Source organism: Hydra vulgaris, chromosome 09 (genome assembly GCF_038396675.1).
Source record: "Hydra vulgaris chromosome 09, alternate assembly HydraT2T_AEP".
NCBI lineage: Eukaryota > Metazoa > Cnidaria > Hydrozoa > Anthoathecata > Hydridae > Hydra > Hydra vulgaris.
In genome coordinates, this window is record NC_088928.1 from 37,594,341 (window position 1) to 37,613,723 (window position 19,383).

The following is a 19,383-nucleotide window of genomic DNA, read 5'->3' on the forward strand; positions in this document are numbered from 1 at the left end:
AGAAAATAAAAGAAGAAAACGAGAATTAAACCGCGTAAGTACTCGGTGTTTTTAACACCCCTCTCCTTTTTATACGCATGTTTTTGGATAAATCCTCCCCTCATACGTGCATACGTATTTTATGAAAGACCCCTAATGCAAAGAACTGTCATTTTCAAATAGAATGACTATCTTTTTGATTAAAATTTTGTACTTCAAGTTATAAGAAACCAAGATGTAATTGATGCAGAACAAATATTAAAAAGATGTTTCTAATATGGGAGCATCTGCTTTGGATTCTCATGCAACTAGTAAGAAGCATAAAGGACATGTTAGGTCACATAATGTAGCAGATATAATCTTTACTGTTAGTTTTTTGGTTTTATTTAATTAAATTTTTTTACTTTTACTTTAAACTAAGTGTTTTGGAACTCATGAAACTCTGGAGCAAATAGATTGGCTGTGCACTTTACAAGATAATATTAACTTTTTTTACGATTTTCCTTCTTAGATTTTACCATAAAAACAATCATCTGGCAATAAGCCAGCTTCCAGTATCTCACAAAAACATTTACTTAAATCTACTATACCGCCCACTATAGAGGATCTTCAATCTCCAAGGTAGATATAATATGGACCTTAAATGTTGTAATGTCACATTTTTCTTAAAAATTGTGCTTAAATTTAAATTAAATATTCAAATCCATGTTCTTTAACAGTACAATACCAACGAAGTTTGCATCAAGCAAAACAAAATATGGTTATCTTATCAGTTTCACATTAGTACCAGCTTATCTCTAATGTCAGAGCGCATCACCAGTCTTTGTTTTGTTGTATGATGAGAAAATGAATAAAATCTTTAAAAATCCACAAATGGACAATGGAGTTTGATACTGGGATTCACAAGCGGCAACAGTCCTCTAAAACATAAGCACCAAAAAAATATATATATATATTTTTAACTTCAATTACTGAATACTATGAGTAATACGAGTTCTATGGCATCAAAAATTCTAACTTGGCTTGGTTTAAAAGTTACTTGTCTAATAGGAAGCAATATATTTCTTACGATGGTGGTAAAACGGATAATATGATTATTACATGCGGTGTTCTCCAGGAATCAGTTCTAGGGCCCCTTTTGTTTCTAATTTATGTCAATGACTTATATAAATTTTCTAATATTTTAAACACAACTTTATTCGCCGATGATACGAATTTGTTTTATTCTCATGAAGACATTAATATTTTATTTTTAACAGTTAACAAAGAACTTGATAACCTAACCCAATGGTCTAAAGCCAATAAATTATCTTTAAACATTACTAAAACTAAATACACTAGTGCAGTCGGTTGATGCTTTTTTACGTAACAATATTTCACTGGCGGACACCAACAAATCCTTTTGCACAACTTAAGTTTATATATTCCTGTATGTAAAACAATCGAGACACAAACCGTTAAGCGAATAAAATTGGTTAAATTGGTCTTTAAAGATAAGAAAGATTTGTGTCTTGTTGACGCCATTATATTACGTCACGGTCGTAGTAATAACCAAATTCGGACGAATAACGGACGAATAAATAAAAACATGGCACGTTGTTAATGATTGAACTTTGCAATGACATCGCAAACGGTGGACACTTTTTATTAACAACTATAAATAATTTTTTAAAGAGTGAAAAAAGAAAAAGAAAAATCAATAAATCAGGAGATATTTTGCTTTAGTTTTTCAAAAATATAATCAATTATAAAGAAAAAACGAAATATCTAAAAAGAAGAAAAAAGAACGAACTATTTGAAAGGATATAAAATAAACTACAAAAGTAACGAAAATAATAATAAACAAAAAAAAGTTTAAAAATGAATGAAAAAGGAAAGAAAACATTCGAAAATTTGGGAAAACTCGGCATAACAAGATTTTATATTGTTTTTACTTTTTTCATATTTCGTTAGTTATTCATTTCATATTATGATTTATTTTAAGGTAGTTTTATTTAGCTATGCAATGATGTTTTCCGTTATGTAATGATATTTTCTTTTCTTTAGTTTTTAGTATATGTAGTGCATATAGCTTTACTTATTATTTGTTGCTAATCATTAAAATCATTTGCTAGTTATTTACTCCATCATGTTAGTTTTATAAAGTGTTTCTTTTTTTCTTTCTATGTTTTATGAATTATTTATTGTTACTAGTTTGCTTGATTACATTATTATGCTTTGTACTTTTTTAGCGGTAGCTTTGTTTGTAATGTTTATCCCTTTTTTTGGTTTTTGTTTTTCACAGTGTTTTTCTGTTTTTGTTTTTTTTGTTTATTGTGTTATTGTGTTATTGTACAATATATTATGGTTTTCATATTTTAACAATTATGATTAACATATTTACTAAATCTATATAATTTTTTTAGTAGTAGTCGTTTTTATGTCATCGTTAATTGTTACGTTTTGTCAATTTTTTACTGTTTGTAACTGTAGCTATGTATGTATAAATGATTATTGTATAAAACGTAATATTGATTTATTTAATTTATTGTAATTACTGTATTACTATTATTATTATTACTATTAATAATATAATTATTAATATTACCAAGATTATTTGTATATATGTAAATTATTTTTTTAAGGTATTTACTTGTATGCTCTGTATGTTGTATTACTCTGTATGCTTATTTCGTGATGCGCTTTTCATTTCTTTCAGTTTTAATAACAATCATGTCTACCAGTAAAAGAAGAAAAATAGAGCTTGTTGATGTCACACAATTTCCTGAGGTACTTGTTCCTGTGCGTGATATCAATTGGGAATTGTGCATTTTGTGTCAGCGTGTTTCACCGGAACCTCTTATAATTCCCAAAGAGGCAGGTTATAAAACTCTAAGTGAAAACTTGATCGAGTTCGATAATCATGAAGCTTTGCCACCAACTATTCGCTTGGATAAAATAAGTGATGGAAAGGAGTTATTGCACGCATTAATTGTTAATAAGGCAAAGTACCACAAGCTTTGCCGAAACAAGTACGACTCTCAGAAACTGCAGAGAATCATTGAGAGAAACCAAAATGTGCAAGATGATTCTGAAAACGCCCAGAGCTCTGCTAGGTGCATGCGATCCTCATGTAAAGCAGTTGACATAAAAAGTTGTTGTTTGTTTTGTGATGGTGAATCTGTGACAGGCAACCCCTTAGTACAGGCAAGCACAAAAGAAATTGGCCCAAAAGTGTATGCTCTAGCCATTGAAATGCAGGACACAAATCTGCTTAACAAAATAGCAAACCAAGATTTCATAGCACTCGAAGTCAAATATCATAAAGACTGTTACAGGGGATTTCTCAACAGAGCCCGCAGTCATGAGCGCTCCTTTAGCAATGATGAACACAATCTCTATCGATTGACTTATGGCTCTGTCATTGCGGAATTGGTTAGTTACATGGAAGAGATGTTTATATATGGTACATCATCCCCTGTTTTTAAGCTGTCTGACATCAATAAACTTTGTGCAGATCGTATGTCGAGTCTCGGAGTTCAGTCTGAGTCTATCAACCGAACTAGACTGAAGGACGATTTAATTTCCTTAGTTCCTGGTTTGAGGGAAGACAAGTGTGGTAAAGAAGTCATCTTAAGCTTTGAGCCAGATGTGGGTAATGCCATACGTGATGCTTGCAACTTCAACGATATGTCGGACGGTACTTGCATTGCTCAGGCAGCTGGTATTCTCCGTAGAGATATGTTTAGAGAGTTTCCCAAATTCAGCGGCTCGCTTATAGGCGACTTTGGATCTCGTGATTGTGTGCCACCTTCCCTTGTAAATTTTGTTAATACTCTTTTAGGAGGCTACAATATCGACAATGGTTCACCTGCTTCCGCACCCGAGCAGGAAGCTGCTTATTCCATTGCACAGTTAATTCGATTTAATAGTGTAAAGCGTAGCAGAGCCAACAGACCTCAACAAATACGTCATCAAGCAAACCAAGAAACTCCATTGGCCGTGTACCTTGGTTTGATGATCCATAACTGCACTCGGAAAAGATCAGTTGTCGACAAATTGAATTCTCTAGGTTTAAGTATTTCATATGACCGAGTTCAAGAAATTGAATCAAGTTTGACTAATGAAAAGTGCAAATTTTATGAGCAAATAGGTCATGTGATACCAAGTTGCCTGTCTGAAGGTGTTTTTACAACAGCTGCGATAGACAATATTGATCACAATCCATCTTCAACTACATCTAACGATTCATTCCACGGCTCTAGCGTCACAATTATTCAGCATCCGGATACTCCCCATTCAAATTCAAAATCCACTTCAGATGGACTCCTTTGGTCTAGGAAAATCAATAGCAAATTGCCGGATACATACACCACTCTCCCTGCAACGAATAATGTTGTTTCCGAACCACTAATGACCACCGTGAATGCATCACCTATTGCTAGTGATCCAATAACCATTGAGCAGTTGACACCTTGGCTAAATTCTGTGCAGGAGTCTGTGTATAACACTTCAACAAATAAAACTTCATTCGCTGCTTTCCATGCGGAAAGAAATATGCATCCAGCAACCTTTCCATGTCATAACATACTATTGCCATTGCTAACAGATCACATTCAGTCTCCAGCAACAGTACGCCATTTGATGGATGTAATAATAAAAATAACGAGTGCTGTCAATAACAAACAAGGTGCTGTTATAACTGGTGATCAGCCCGTGTACGCAGTTGCAAAGTATATACAATGGAAGTTTCCGGATGTTTATGGAGAGGATAAAATAGTCATTATGATGGGTGGACTCCATATTGAAATGGCCATTCAAAACATGATTGGAAAGTGGTTGAAGGGCAGTGGTTGGACTGAAATGTTCATAAAAGCAGAGGTTGCTAGCATTGGAAGGAGTGAGTCGCTGCTTAAATCGTCGCACATAAAGAGAACAAGATATGCGCACGAAGTGAGCCTGGCATCTCTTTTCATTCTTCGTGATGAGGCGTATAAGCTAGATTGTAAGGACTTTGTTGAGTCATTGGAAGAGTGGATTTCCAGGAAAAGCAACGAATCTAATCAGTTTCTTTATTGGCAAACCGTTATGGAGTTGGAGAGCCTGCTACTGAGTTTTGTGCGCAGTATTCGCGAGTCAAACTTCGAGGAGTACGTGCGAATGCTAAAGCAGATTGCTCCGTGGTTCTTCGCACTTGATCTAACTAATTACTCTCGCTGGTTGCCGGTTTTCATCAAAACCTTGGAAGAGCTACCTGTCCGACACCCTTATGTGTTTGAGGAATTCAAAAAGGGCCACTTCACAAGTAGGAAAACTAACGCGGACTTCTCTGCCATGTCTGATGACCAGCTTCATGAACAGAACAACAAATTGATCAAGAGTGACGGAGGAGCAATCAATGTACTTCATAACGAAACTGCTCTTCTTAAGTGGATGGTGGCTGGTCCAGAAATTTCTCGAATGATTAATGAGTTTGAGAATGAAGTTCGCAGTTCCACTTCTTTGGGTTATCAACACCGTCGCCATCATGAAGACAGAAATAGTTTTCAGACTCGTTATCTTCATCACGTGTCTGAAGTGGTGAAATCTATGCGCGATGATGGGAATCCTTTTGCGGAGCAGTTACTGCAGACAGCAGACAACCATAAGATTATAATGTCCAATTCAGCCGAAAAAACTGTTCAAGAAGCCAAGATCACAGGGCAACAGCAATACAACGAGTACGTAGCTGACCGTCTTGTGTCCAGACAAAAGTCAATTCATGAGCCTTTGAAAAGAAACAAGTTTGAATTGTTCCACAGTTTGAAAATTCCAGGTTCCAAACATAAAACTAAAATCGCTGATCTTAAACATGACTCCAACTACTTTTGTAAAATGTATGTAGCAAGTCAAAATCGTGTTAGTGATATAGAGGATTTCTTTTCACACGAAAACAACCGTTATCCGCCGTCAATTTCTGAATTCGGAAGGAAGCGTAAGGCCACCAGCAAATCAGATGTCCTCATTTGTTTGGAACAGTATGGTAGCGAGAAACAACAAGACTTCAACCTTGACTATAAGGTTTCTGCTCTGATTGTTGATGGTGCAGCACTCGTACACATGCTTCACCCGAGATCGTCAAAGACATTCTCTGACTACTGCGAAAATGTGATTGGACCATTCGTGGACAGACTTCTGAGATCCGTGCAGCGCCTTGACATTGTTTTTGATCGGTATGTCCCAAAAAGCTTGAAGTCCGAAACACGGGAAGATCGTGGATCAGGGCAACGCATAAACGTCACAATGGGTACACTTATTCCAAAAAAGTTTGACAAATTCCTATCTGTGGACTTCAATAAGACGCAACTGTTCGGCCTTATTTCCAGATTCGTTTTAACGCAATCCGTAGTTGGAAAAGTTATTGTTTGTACCATTGAAGAAACTGCATGTGCCAGTCAACAAGATTTAGATGTATCGTCCATATCTCCTTGTAGTGCTGAAGAGGCAGATGGCCGTCTTTTGCTCCATGCTAATCATGCACTGAAAAATGGCAACTTAACTATAACTATACGCACTGTGGACTCCGATGTGGTCGTTATAGCTCTCTCTGTGTTTAGCCAGATGATTGGAGTGAAAGAGTTGTGGATTGATTTTGGAGTTGGAAAAGGAAGACGAATGATAGGAGTTCACCATCTACATCAACACATTCCAGATGGTGTATCGTCAAATTTACCATTCTTCCATGCCTTCACCGGATGTGACACAGTATCAACATTCTGTGGGATTGGAAAACGAACGGCATGGAAAGCGTGGATGAACTACCGAGTAGTTGATGCTGCATTTCACAATCTTTCCACGTCAGACTTAAAAAATGATGTCTTAACTGATACGGCAATGAAGGCCATTGAGCGATTTGTAGTATTGATGTACGATCGATCATCAACCGCTGCTGGCGTAAACGAATGCCGCCGTATACTCTACACCATAAAGAATAGAGCAATTGAAAACATTCCGCCGACTGCAGACGCTCTTCTGCAGCACACAAAGAGAGCAGCACTGCAGGCACACTTATGGAAACAATGCTTGTCTGCTGTTACTCCAGGATATTTACCCACTGAATGGGGATGGAAAGATACTGCTGATGAGTGCTATACACCACTTTGGTGCACTCTGCCGGAGATTTCTCGACATTGCCAGGAACTGATTCGTTGTTCGTGCAAAACTGAGTGTAAAAACTGTTCATGTAAACGACATGGTTTACCATGCACTAAGCTGTGTGCATGTAACGGCTATTGTTACAAAGAAACAAATGGTGATTCATATGAAGAACTAGAAGTTGAAGAAGACCCGGAATTCGACCATGTTCTCCAGATCTCCTTCCATGACGAATTGTAATCCAAAAGTGTATTGTAATTATGTAAATACGTAAATGTATGTAAATATGTAAATATGAGTTTCTTGTTACATCATCGAACAAGACGGCGTTTATTTTAAGTGGATGTCACTACTAGTTCTAAAGTTATGACCATTTAAAAACTTTCAAGATGGCCGATGGCAGCCATCTTGAAATTTCAAAACATTGATTTCAGTCAGTTTTATGTAACTTTTCTCTTAGAACAAATCGATGTTTATTTGAAGTGGATATCACTACTAGTTCTACAGTTATGACCATTTAAATACATTCAAAATGGCCGCCATTGGCCATTTTGAATAATTCATCTGTAAAACGATTCCAGATGCATAACAAGTTTGTGTCTCGCTATTTTTTTGTTGCTCATACCGTCCACTATCACTATGCAAAGTTACACGCTGGTGTCCAGAAGTGAAATGTTTTTATGATAGCCAGCTGCACTACACATTCCATCGTGTTCATAAAAAAGAAAATATTCCACTTAAACTTCCAAACCTTTTTATTGATAAAAGTATAATAAAAAGGGAAATATCGTCAAAGTTTTTGGGCGTAATACTCGATGAAAATGTTACATGGAGAGAACATATAAGTGTTGTTGAGAATAAGGTTTCTAAAAATATTGGTATACTGTATAAAGCTAAACAGGTCTTAAACTAATCTTGTCTTAAATACATATACTTTTCATTTATACACTGTTACCTAAACTATGCTAACATTGCTTGGTGCAGCACCAATGTTACAATGCTAAGTAAACTTCTATGTAAACAAAAACACGCCATTAGGATTATTACAAATGAAAATCGCTTCTCTCATTCAAAAATACTTTTTAGTAAACTTAATATTCTAAATGTTTATAATTTAAATCTCTATCATGTTCTTATATTTATGTTTAAACTTGATAAAAAAATGGCACCATATTTATTCAACTCTTTATTTAAAAAAATAAATCACATATACAGCACAAGATTTTCAAATAATAACTATACTCAATCCAAAACCTACTATTCTGCCACTAAATACTCAATCACAAACCGAGGACCTAAACTCTGGAATACACTTTTAAATAATGATCTTAAACCACTTTCTTCGCTTAATCAATTTAAAACTAAACTTAAGCAAAATCTTTTACTAAACGACAATGAACTAAATTTCTTCTGAAGCGTTTAAAATGAGAGTACTATTATTAATGATTTAGTATTAATAATTGTTTATTACTAAGATTGTCTATTCTAATACATAAATATGATAAATAATCTTGTCTCTAGTCTTGTTTCTGTTTATTTTTTTTTTTTTTGGTTTGTCTTTTTTTTTTTTGGTTTGTTTGTTTGTTTTTTCTTCTTTATTGTTGGTCTTTTTAGTAAGTAAAGTAAACTTAAACGTTAATAAAAAAAAATAATTTATAGCATATGTAACTTTTACGGTTTTTATTAGCATTGTAATTTACGGTATATTTATTACGGGGCTTAGTGATAAGGCAACTATAGTCTTCTTTTTGCCCCTGTCATATATTGTTTTTTATTCATGAACATTGTTATTGTAAATACTATTAATGACGAAATATATAATTAAAAATTAATACAGCGTTTTTTATATAAAAAAAAACTCGTTAAACGAAATTAATTTGGTAGTTTTACACTTAAGGAAAAGATTTGTGCATAATAAGTCTACTTGAAAATGAATAAACGTGTTGTTTTGCATGCATTGGTATTTTAATAGCAAAATAATTCTTCTTGACGTGATGATTATTTTGGTCAATGAAACGTTTTGTATTGTCCTTCGCTATTTTGTTCCGTTTCTAAAGGATATAATTATAAAATTTGTGAACCCCTCAAAATAAGAGAGGTATAGTTATAATTTTTGAACGATAAGAAATTATAGTACCAAATTTAAAATTTATTGATGGGAATATAAATTTAGTTAAATATAGTAGAAAAGTAATTTAAAAAATATTTAAAATATTTTATCAACCTGTAACAAGTTGATAAAATATTGCAACAATGTTGCTCTCATGTTTGGATCAGTTGTGGCAAAAATTCTAGAACTTTTTTGTTCCTAGGTTCCAGTCGTTGCAACATTTTGCAAAGCATCTTTATTTGACATAAGTATAAACACATAAATGTATGTTGTTTTTCAAACATCAAAAAATGCTGCATCCTTTATATATATATATATATATATATATATATATATATATATATATATATATATATATATATATATATATATATATATATATATATATATATATATGTAAGTGTATGTGTGCTTTTTTTACTTATACAACATACAGCTTATTAAACACCACAACGCGTTAAATAAGAAGTCCGCTATAGAAGTAGTATAATAATTAAAATAATTATATTGGAAGAAGTATAATAATTAAAATATTATATTGGATTTATGTTTTATTAAACTTAATTTAGATTGGTTTATATCATTTAAAAACTCGATTCAAAGCAATAGAAATGAGGAAAAATATAATGTTGCTGGTAACAAATTAATAGAAAATAAAAATTGATTTAACATCCCAAATGATATTAAACAGTTAAAATTTAAAATTAAAAGTTAAAATGAACGCGCAGTACTTTATTTTTCAAAAGAAATTGTTGAAAAATTTATGGACACAATGTAATAAGAAAAGCGAGATGTTAAAATAGAATCTTGGTGAAAACGTAGAGGTTGAAGTTGATAGAAATAATGTTGACAATATAACTTTTTCCGAATGGCTCAATATGTAATAATCCAGGAATTTGGAAAATATTTATACTTTTATACAGTAACTATTTAGCTGCAGTTGGTCTATTAAATTTGTCTCGCAATTTGTGTCACCTTTTTTTTCTCCTACCTAATACATAAATCATGCAACGAAATTGGCTTGTGTGAAGTATCGATGTTTTGTTATCTGTGTTTACTTTTTTGAGGAAAGGTAAATACGGTTTGTCAGTTTTTTTAGAAATGGTGTCAAAAATAATCTAAAAAAACTTTACAACAAGGTTGTTAACTACGTAGGCAACCAACAACACAAAATATTTATTACGGAGAAGCTTAGTGAAAGTAAATAATGATAGAAAATCAACAAAGATTTGCAATTTAGAGAAACACACTCAAGGTTGATCAAAATGAATGTGAGCTTTTTTTACTGTTGCAAAGTTGATAACCCACTACAACAAAACATAAAATCATTTAAATAACTTTAAAAAATATTAACATACACGCAAATCAATGTCTAATCACTAGTTTCAACAAAGTCAAAATGAGTTTTTATAAATTTGTAGCAATAAAGTTCAAAATAAAATGATAAAAAGTCAATATTATGAAATTACAGAAAACATTTCGTATTCACAAAAATACTTTTAAAAAAACTGTTCATTGTTTAATTTACCTAATATAAACTACTAGATGATGCACCCAAATCTATGCAGTTTAACCATTAGTAAAAAACTATTCAGGTATTCTAAATTCAAATATTTGTATTATAAATGAAGCTAATTTTTTCCAGCAGGTAGTCATGCGAAAGCCGCTGGCCTGGTTGCATGGTTACATTCCTTTGAATTTATATTGTTAGTAACTATCTTGAACAAAGTTCTTCTGTGTATTGATGATTGTAACGAAATTCTTCTGAGCAAAAAACTTAAGAATTCAATGCATTTTTAACAATTAGCTCTAGAAATTCAAATTATAAAAGATTCTTGGAAAGACTTAAAATTAGAATCTAAATTAGTAACTTCCTTATTGAACTTAACAACATAATTTAAAACAAATTTTAGAGTTCGAAGAAAATCATTTTATGACGATATTTTCGATAAACAGCCGTTTTAATTATTTCGTGTTAAAAGAAAAACTAATTATTGATTACAAAATATGTATGTATCAACACTTATTTTTGATATAGAAGAAATTACATCGACTTCTATTCCTAATCAAAAATATAAAAAAAAGCTTTGAAATAAACTTCTTCTAGTATGTGTTTGTCTTAGCATAATCTCTACCAATCCTAAGTCAGTGTCAACAAGAGGAAGATCATTCAGCAAATTAAAATTAATAAAAGTTATTTACGTTCGACAGCAAAACAGATACGGCTTAATCATTTAATATTAGTACTTTAGTAATATTAATACGAGTAGTTCTTTCAATTGAATATAAGTAAGCATAAACTATAAGTTATGAAGATGTTATATACAACTTTGCTGAAAGAAATGCAATTTTTCAATTTTTTTATTTAATTGTGAGATAATAAAAAAATTCATAAAAAAAATAAAGTTCACATTTTTTTTTAGCTAGTCTCTTTTAAGGAAAAAACAAAAACTAAGGATCTTTTTTGGTAACAATGTCCCAAAATACTTTTACCTCTTATAACACTCGAATGTAAGCGGTCTAACAAGGAAATAACAACAAGGAGTGTAAATTTTACTCCAGTTCCCAAGTGAGCTAGAAGCAACCCTGTATTTGGATATAACAGTTTAGAACTTTAATTCAAATGTAAACTTCAAAATCATAGTACTTTTTTTCCACTGATCCGGAGAAATTGCGTTTTTTTATCATTTGCGTTGTTTAACTGATTTTAAAAGTTATAAAACTTTTATTGCAATCACGAGATCTTCAAATCGGAGAGGTTTCTGGCCGTAAAGTCATGACAGATCGTCCTAAAAACACCAGAAAAAAACCCAGATTTTTCAGTTAACGATAAAGGTAACTAAAAATCTGTGGTTACCTTCCTTTATAAAACCAATACTACCTGACCAACCAAGGCTACCTGAATAAATTATTTTTTTTTTTTTTTTTTTGCGTGCTTATGTCGTAATAGTTTGAAAAATATACAAAAATTTTCGAAACACTAAACTCTAGCTAGAAATTTTTGATGACTGCCATTTCTTATATATATATATATATATATATATATATATATATATATATATATATATATATATATATATATATATATATATATATATATATATATATATATATATATATATATATATATATATATATATATATATATATATATATATATATATATATATTATATATGAGTCGTAGAAAATCCTAAATTTTTATCTCCTTGCCCCAAACGTGAGAGCAACAAGTAGATGAAATTATTTTTTGCTATTTTTAACTAAATTTATATTCATCGATAAATTTTAAGTATTGTTTTACAATCTCTAAGCATTCAAAAATTATGAGCATATAAAATTTGTAACCCCCTCAAATAGAGCGGGGTTTAAACTTTATTTGGCCATAATTTATGAACGCTGAGAGATAATACTATGAAACTTAAAATTTATCAATGAATATAAACTTAGTTAAGAATAGCAAAAAAATTATTTTACCAACTTGTTTCTTTCATTTTTGGGGCAGGGGGATGAAATTTTAGGTTTTTTTTTCCCAGCCTCCGATCATTGCAATATTTTGCAAAGCATCATTAATTGAAATAAGTATAAACATGCAAATGTTTGGAGTTTGCATATGTTTTGGAGTTTTACTTAAAAGATTGGGTAAAGATCAAAAGTTCTTTACCCAATCTTTTAAGGAAATCATTTTGGATTTGGAATTGTTTAATACAAGGCTCGAATAGCAGTATTTTAAAAAAAAACATCATTTGATACTAAAATGAGGTAAAGATCATAAAGTTTGTCGTATGAATGGAAAAAACCTCAAAGATCAACAAAAAATCACTTTACAGTAACCAAAGTGTTAACTTATCTATCGTAATCAGTGAAAGATAGGTACAACATATTTCTTAAATTAATAAGTACAGAAAAAATACATTTTTTTTAAATATATAAATATGACTTCTACGCCACTCATTAGCCACTCCGCATAAAAATTGGTTGTTGAAAAAAAATTATGGGATTGACTTAATGTCAGTCTAAAGTGCCAGGTGTAAACTTCCGAACCCGAAGTTTACACCTGGAACAAAACGCACAAACTGCATTTGAAAGTTTATTACTTAACGCGCAATTTAAAGTTGCCTTATGTGTTGTTTTTATTTCATGTTTATATTTTTTTATTAAGTTTATTAAACATGTTGTTGGCTTTAAAGTGTTTTATTAAAATTACATTTTTTTTTTTGGATGCATTCAGCCCACTTTTGGGTGCACCCGGTCAAATATACCCTAACACTTTTTTAACTTTTGAATAAATAATGAATTTTTAAATTTTGAGTCCAAACTTTGCATCTTCAAATAAGAAATTAACTTTTACAGAAACGTTAATTTTGATTTTGAAAATACAAAATAAAAAAACTAAAGAACCATTTTCTTGTTTAGTCAACTCCGTCACTGAAAGTTTATCATAAGGACGTTAAAATAAAAATGTTGTACAATTGATGTAAGCATCGGTATTGCGTTTTGTAAAACTTATGGTTTAATATTTCATGGTTAAATTAGCACTTTATCTGATATTCACAAGTACTTTTTTTTTTTGTATCTTGGCTAGTAGAAGAAAATTCCAGCGGGCTCAAACGTCCCTGGGATGTCTATATAACGTCTTATGGACGCAACAAGTCCGCAGAACGTCCTTAAGACGTCCAGCGTTCAACTTCAAAATAAAGGATTTTTAAATCATAAAAGTATTACATTTTGGTAACAGTGGGAAAAGATAAACATAACAAGAAGAACATAAGAGAAAACAAAAAACAACAACTTTTACTTGGAAACGCGAATGGCGTAGAACACTAAAAGAACTTAAAGTAAAATTCTCTGAACCAATAAACTTGAAACGTGTTATGCAAACATGTTTGTAATAAGAGACCAGTTTAGATCTCATAAACATTTAAAAGAAACAGTTAAAGTGAATAAAGTTGTTACCCGTGTTCATTTTTCTGTGAACTATGTGTGCTAGAATTTCGTTGCAACTCAAACTTCACATTTTGGAGAAAGTAAAAAACAAGCTACATTGCATACAGGAGTATTTTACTTTTACATCCAATTAGACACATCTAAAATCTGCGCTAACGGACCTCAAATAAGAGAATCGCAAATTACAGATTTTCGTTTTTTTCTCTGGCAGACCGACATCACATTACAGGATTAAGCAAAAGTTTTTCTTATGCAACAGTGTTATTGAATTTAAAATTTCAGCCAGCTGATACTCTTTTAATAATGGACATGGCAAGGAAAAACTAGATTCTTTTGGAGTATCTGTAAAGCGTCAGACGAATCAATAGGTTAATATGGGTTGTGATATTCTAGGTGCGGAAAAATTTGACAATTTCCTAAACACTGGGCATTCTTTAACAAAAATTTACTTTATCGAGGAATCCAAAAATACTTCCTTTGCCTCAAGATGTTCCAAAACGTTAAAGACAGGAACTATGATCATGATCACATCATTCAGACAAAGAATTTCAGGCTTTGTATCAAAATTTAAGCTTATTTTGTTTGTGAGCTACTATTTGCACATGCTACAACTTATATTGATGTATGTTTTCTCTAAAGCACTAGCATGGTAACTTTTTTTTTGAATTTCAATATTTTGGCAATTTTGTTTTTCTTATTATAATTTGAACTTTATATAAGTATCGATCTTTCAAAAATGCTATGAAGGTTAAACAATGAAAAAATATTGGCCTTTTATTTCTTGGTCTGACTTAACGTATGTAATCCATTGTAGTTTAGATAAAATGGATTATTCATCTCCGGTTAACTGCTATATGAAATCCGCATACTACGATTCGTAGTAGATATGTTCAGCTCACTAAAGAGAATTATTACCCGCTACCACGGACCAAGAGTAAGTGAGTTTTGAGAAGAATTTAAATAAAATAAAGTAAAAGTAAGAAGTAGTTGTGTTAGAAAGATAGTCTACAGAAAAGTGGAAAAACAATGCATTGTAGTTTGAAATGTGCAATTTGTTTTAGTTTATAAAGCTATTCATTAAAAACTCAGTGCAACGAGGCTGTACTTGTTTAAACTAGTGTTGTTACGACTATTAAAAAATTCGACTGTCGACTAAATTGACTAATATGTTTTTAAAGTTGGCTAAAATCGACTAATACATTTATGAAATTGACCAAGTCTATTTTTTGGCCTATTTACAAGATTATTAATCAAATGAAATAAAACATTTTTTACATAAAAATTGTATATTTTTGTCACAAGTTATTAAAAAAGATAAGCAACTTGTTTAAGTAAGAGTTCCTAGGCCCTTTATTGATTTTGAAATTCCAGAAAAGTCCTGAAAACATTTTCATCGTGCCTTTTGGGCAAAATACAAGTGCAAAACTATTTAAAATGCCCAATCAAGAAAAAACATGATAAAAACAGAAAAACTGTTTTCTCTGTTTGAAAAAAGCTAACAGGTAACTGACAAGCTATCAACTTTGAAGATAAGAGAGTCCCAATTAGTATCTGCAAAAACCGTGGAGTAGGCCTTATAAAAAGAGACAGGTGAAGATTTTCAGCTTCCATCACTGCCTGACTACCAAAACATAAAGATTCGTCGTGTTACAAGAGAATCACCGTGTGATTGCATGATTTGTTATGTGATAAAAGCCAAGTTTAGAAGCCCTCAGCTGATTGGAACAAAATACACAACTAGTCAGCCGAAAGAAAAGCCAGTTTTTGAGAAAGGTTGTTCAGCATGTTTTCACTAATTGGAAGAGGGATTCCAAATAATTGCATAAAAGAATTGCTTCAACAGAATTTACTTGAAGTTACAGCAAAAGACATAAAAGCAGCAGAAAAAGTAGCTGCTTCTGTTATAGCTAACTCCTTCAGCCTAATGACACTGTGCGTCTTAGAGAAGGAATAGGAAGACATCTTCCAGTTGCTCTAGGTAAAAAATGTTTTTTTTTAGTCATATATGCGTTATATGCTTTTGTTTTAGTGACTCTTCTATTAAAACAAGAAAACTTTATAATATGAGAAACTGTGTTATGTTGGTGTAAACTTTTTTTCTTGGGCCATCAAAGGCAAAAGAACTTTTTCCAGCAGCTAAATCCACTTTGAATTGTCAACAACTTCTACAAGGTCAAAACCAGAGTGAGCTTTCAAATACTTAACAAAGTAGCTCCCCAGCGTCTAGTTAAAATAAACTTCTTTAAAAAACATGAGTCTCTTGAAAAGCATCTTTCTGACTTGTTTGTCACCTCAGAAATTTCAGACACATCCAAACAATTATTGTAGAACAATACAAACGTCTATTGGTGTACTGCAAAGATTTTAAAGCTCTAGGAAACACTTTAGTTCAAATCAGAGGTCTTCAGTCAAATGAACTTATCAAAGTGGGAACTGATGGAGGATGGGGGGTTCCTGAAATTGTCTTTAGGGGTTCTTGACTTAGAACCAAATTCTTCTCCCCCGACTAAGAAACCTCTTTTTGAGGACTTAGGAAAAAAGCATCAACATCTGGTGGCTATCGCAGAAAAACAACTATGAAAATATGACAATCTAAAGCAGATCGAGGACAAATTGAGCCTTGAGAGATTGCCTTTTGTGTTGTCATGTGACATGAAAATTGCAGACATGTGGTTTGCAGTCTCACTCGAGTGTTCAATCTTGTACCTGGTGTGACATTGAGTCAAAGATCTTCGTTAGAGTGGTGAGCTCCGAACATTACAGGCTTCCAAGCAACAGAAGCCCAAACAAAAAAAACAGGGATCTTCAGAATGTTTTGCACAAGTCAGTTATTAAGTTACCTGAAGGAAAACTCATCTTGGACTTCATTCCACCAAATATGACGAACTTTCATCAACAACCTTTTCATGGAGAGCAATTTGTCGGCAATGGATGCAGAAAGCTTTCACAAAATGTTGAGTTGCTTTGAAAACTTGCGGAAAAGTGTGCTTGTTTTTTAGCATTTTCATTCATTAATTCATTTAAAAAGTTTAATGCAGTTGTTTATGCCTCCGCTGGATATGTTCCTCAAGACAACTATTGCACCTTAATTAAGGACTTCAAAGTTTCCTACCTCAAGCTTCCCAATACGAGTGTCACTCCCAAAGCGCATGCTGTCTTTTTTCATGTGACTCAGTTTATTGATTGCCACAACCACTTACTGGGCATCTATTAAAAGCAAGCAACAGAATCACTCCATCATGACTTCAACCATCACTAGCAACGGTTTAAAAGGCCCAATAATCATCCAGACTACCCTAAGAATCTTTTAAACTGTTTGATTGATTAAAACAGCAAGCGCTCTTTTAACTTCTTTGTAGATAATACTGTATTATAACATATGATATGTAAGAAATTACATATCATATGTTATAATACAATTTTTAAGAACTATATTAAACAAGAGTAATCTTTTTTTTTAAGGTTGCTTGATCTGTTAAGCTAGAATTTGATTTTTTTTAATTTTCTGAAGAAATTAAATGTTTTTTTATTTGTTCTAAGTAGCTTCTAGGTTGTAAGTACACTTCTTATTTATAGAATAAATATGTTAGAATAAGTTTCAAATATTTTCAATAGAAAATGTAACTCATATATTCAGAGCAATAAAATCGAAAACTCAAATCAATTTTTTTTTTCACGGACATTGACGAAAGATATCAAAACCAACTCTAGTATACTCCTACATACTTGTATTATCATACTCCCAAAGATTTTTCTTGGGAAAAGAGGTTCGAATTAAATTCACAATGTGATTGTATTTGTATAGATGACTTATATTTTGGAGTTTCAGTTTAGTTTTGCCCCAGGGCCCCTAGCCAACTTGGAGCGACCCTGGCAAATAAACAAAAAAATAGGTAATAGTTATGACAGTGCATACTATTGTTATTCAATGAACAAACAAAAACTAAAGATTGAAAAGTTAAATTGAATGAAAAGATATAAAGGATTTTAAGGCTTTTACTCGACTAAATCGACTTTTAATCGATTACACAGGTCAACAAAAAAAAAATTTTTTTCTGGTGCCGAGCAAACAATTTGTTTTTTGTATAGCATTTCTCATTTTGATTTCAAATATGAAAACCATTTTTCACCATCAGGTCAAGTTGTAAAGATATTTAGGTTCAAATCTTAAGTATTTAGGGTAAAGTTCCTAATATTGTCGAAAAAGTTATTCAAAAGTATGTCAACCTGGGTCTCAAAAAAAGCGTATTTTCATAGAGATTTTAGAAAATATAAATATTTTTCCTTAAAATTTATTGACAAAAAAATTATGTGAAAAAATGCTAAAGACTCTTAAAAAAAAGTCAACAGAATGTTATTCACCAAAAATACATAAAATATTTATTTTTATTACAAATAAATAACATTTTTAAAATCTCTATGAAAATACGCATCTTTTGAGACCCAGGTTGACATACTTTTGAATAACTTTTTTGTCGACAATATTAGGGACTTTACCCTAAATACTTAAGATTTGAACCTAAATATCTTTACAACTTGACCTGATGGTAAAAAAAGAGTTGCATATTTGAAATCAAAATGAGAAATGCTATACAAAAAACAAATTGTTTGCTCGGCACCAGAAAAAAAAATTTTTTTTGTTGACCTGTGTTAGTAGTAAGTCCATAGTCAATTAAATCGACTATTTGATTTTTCAAAGTCGATTAATTTCGACTTGTCGACTTTTAGTCGAAGTCGATAACAACACTAATTTAAACCCGCATTCTTAAAAATGGCGGTTATTAAATCAAAATCAAATAACAACAACAATAATAAGATTTTTATGCCTTGATATTCGTTTACCACAACAACATAAAACCATAACAACAAAAATAATAATAACAAACAAAAAAAGCATAAAGCCGTAGAGAAAATTTTTGATATAATTTAACAATTTAACAACAATTTTTGATGTAATTTAACAACAGCGTTTATTTTCCTATCATTACATTAAAAATTAATACATAATTAAAAAAATATTAATAAAAACAATAATACCAAAATCAATGATCAGTATAGTTAATGCAATTTGGAAATAACCACCAAGGATGATGTCATTTAAACAGAAATTTGATCTTTGATCAATTTGTGTGACGTCAAGCTAATGATAACTATAACAAATACAATAATAAAAATATTGTAAAAAAAATAAAAGCAGACGGAAAAAACAATTTTCCAACTATTTAGAAAACAACT

General features: G+C 31.6%; 1 protein-coding gene and 1 long non-coding RNA gene across 3 annotated transcripts in view; one reads left to right on the forward strand and one right to left on the reverse strand.

Moving 5' to 3' along the window:
- Positions 1-19,383, reverse strand: part of LOC136084757 (uncharacterized) — a 53,277-nt gene that overhangs the window by 31,677 nt on the left and 2,217 nt on the right. Inside the window, exons 4-5 of one of the 2 annotated variants that reach the window (XR_010640829.1) lie at positions 19,186-19,298; positions 8,877-9,143 (exon numbers count right to left, since the gene is read on the reverse strand). This is a non-coding gene — a long non-coding RNA (uncharacterized LOC136084757). Of the gene's footprint in view, positions 1-8,876; positions 9,144-19,185; positions 19,299-19,383 lie in introns of those variants that run through there. The other variant, XR_010640828.1, reaches the window with a different exon arrangement.
- On the forward strand, positions 1,588-7,387 carry LOC136084756 (uncharacterized). The gene is made up of 2 exons (XM_065805593.1): positions 1,588-1,963; positions 2,678-7,387. Exon 2 carries the CDS (start codon positions 2,692-2,694, stop codon positions 7,330-7,332), a length of 4,641 nt encoding a protein of 1,546 aa, XP_065661665.1. The 5' UTR covers positions 1,588-1,963; positions 2,678-2,691; the 3' UTR covers positions 7,333-7,387.

Bases quoted from the DNA above. Each gene is read 5' to 3' on its own strand.
- LOC136084756 (XM_065805593.1), top strand. From the start codon at position 2,692: ATGTCTACCAGTAAAAGAAGAAAAATAGAGCTTGTTGATGTCACACAA.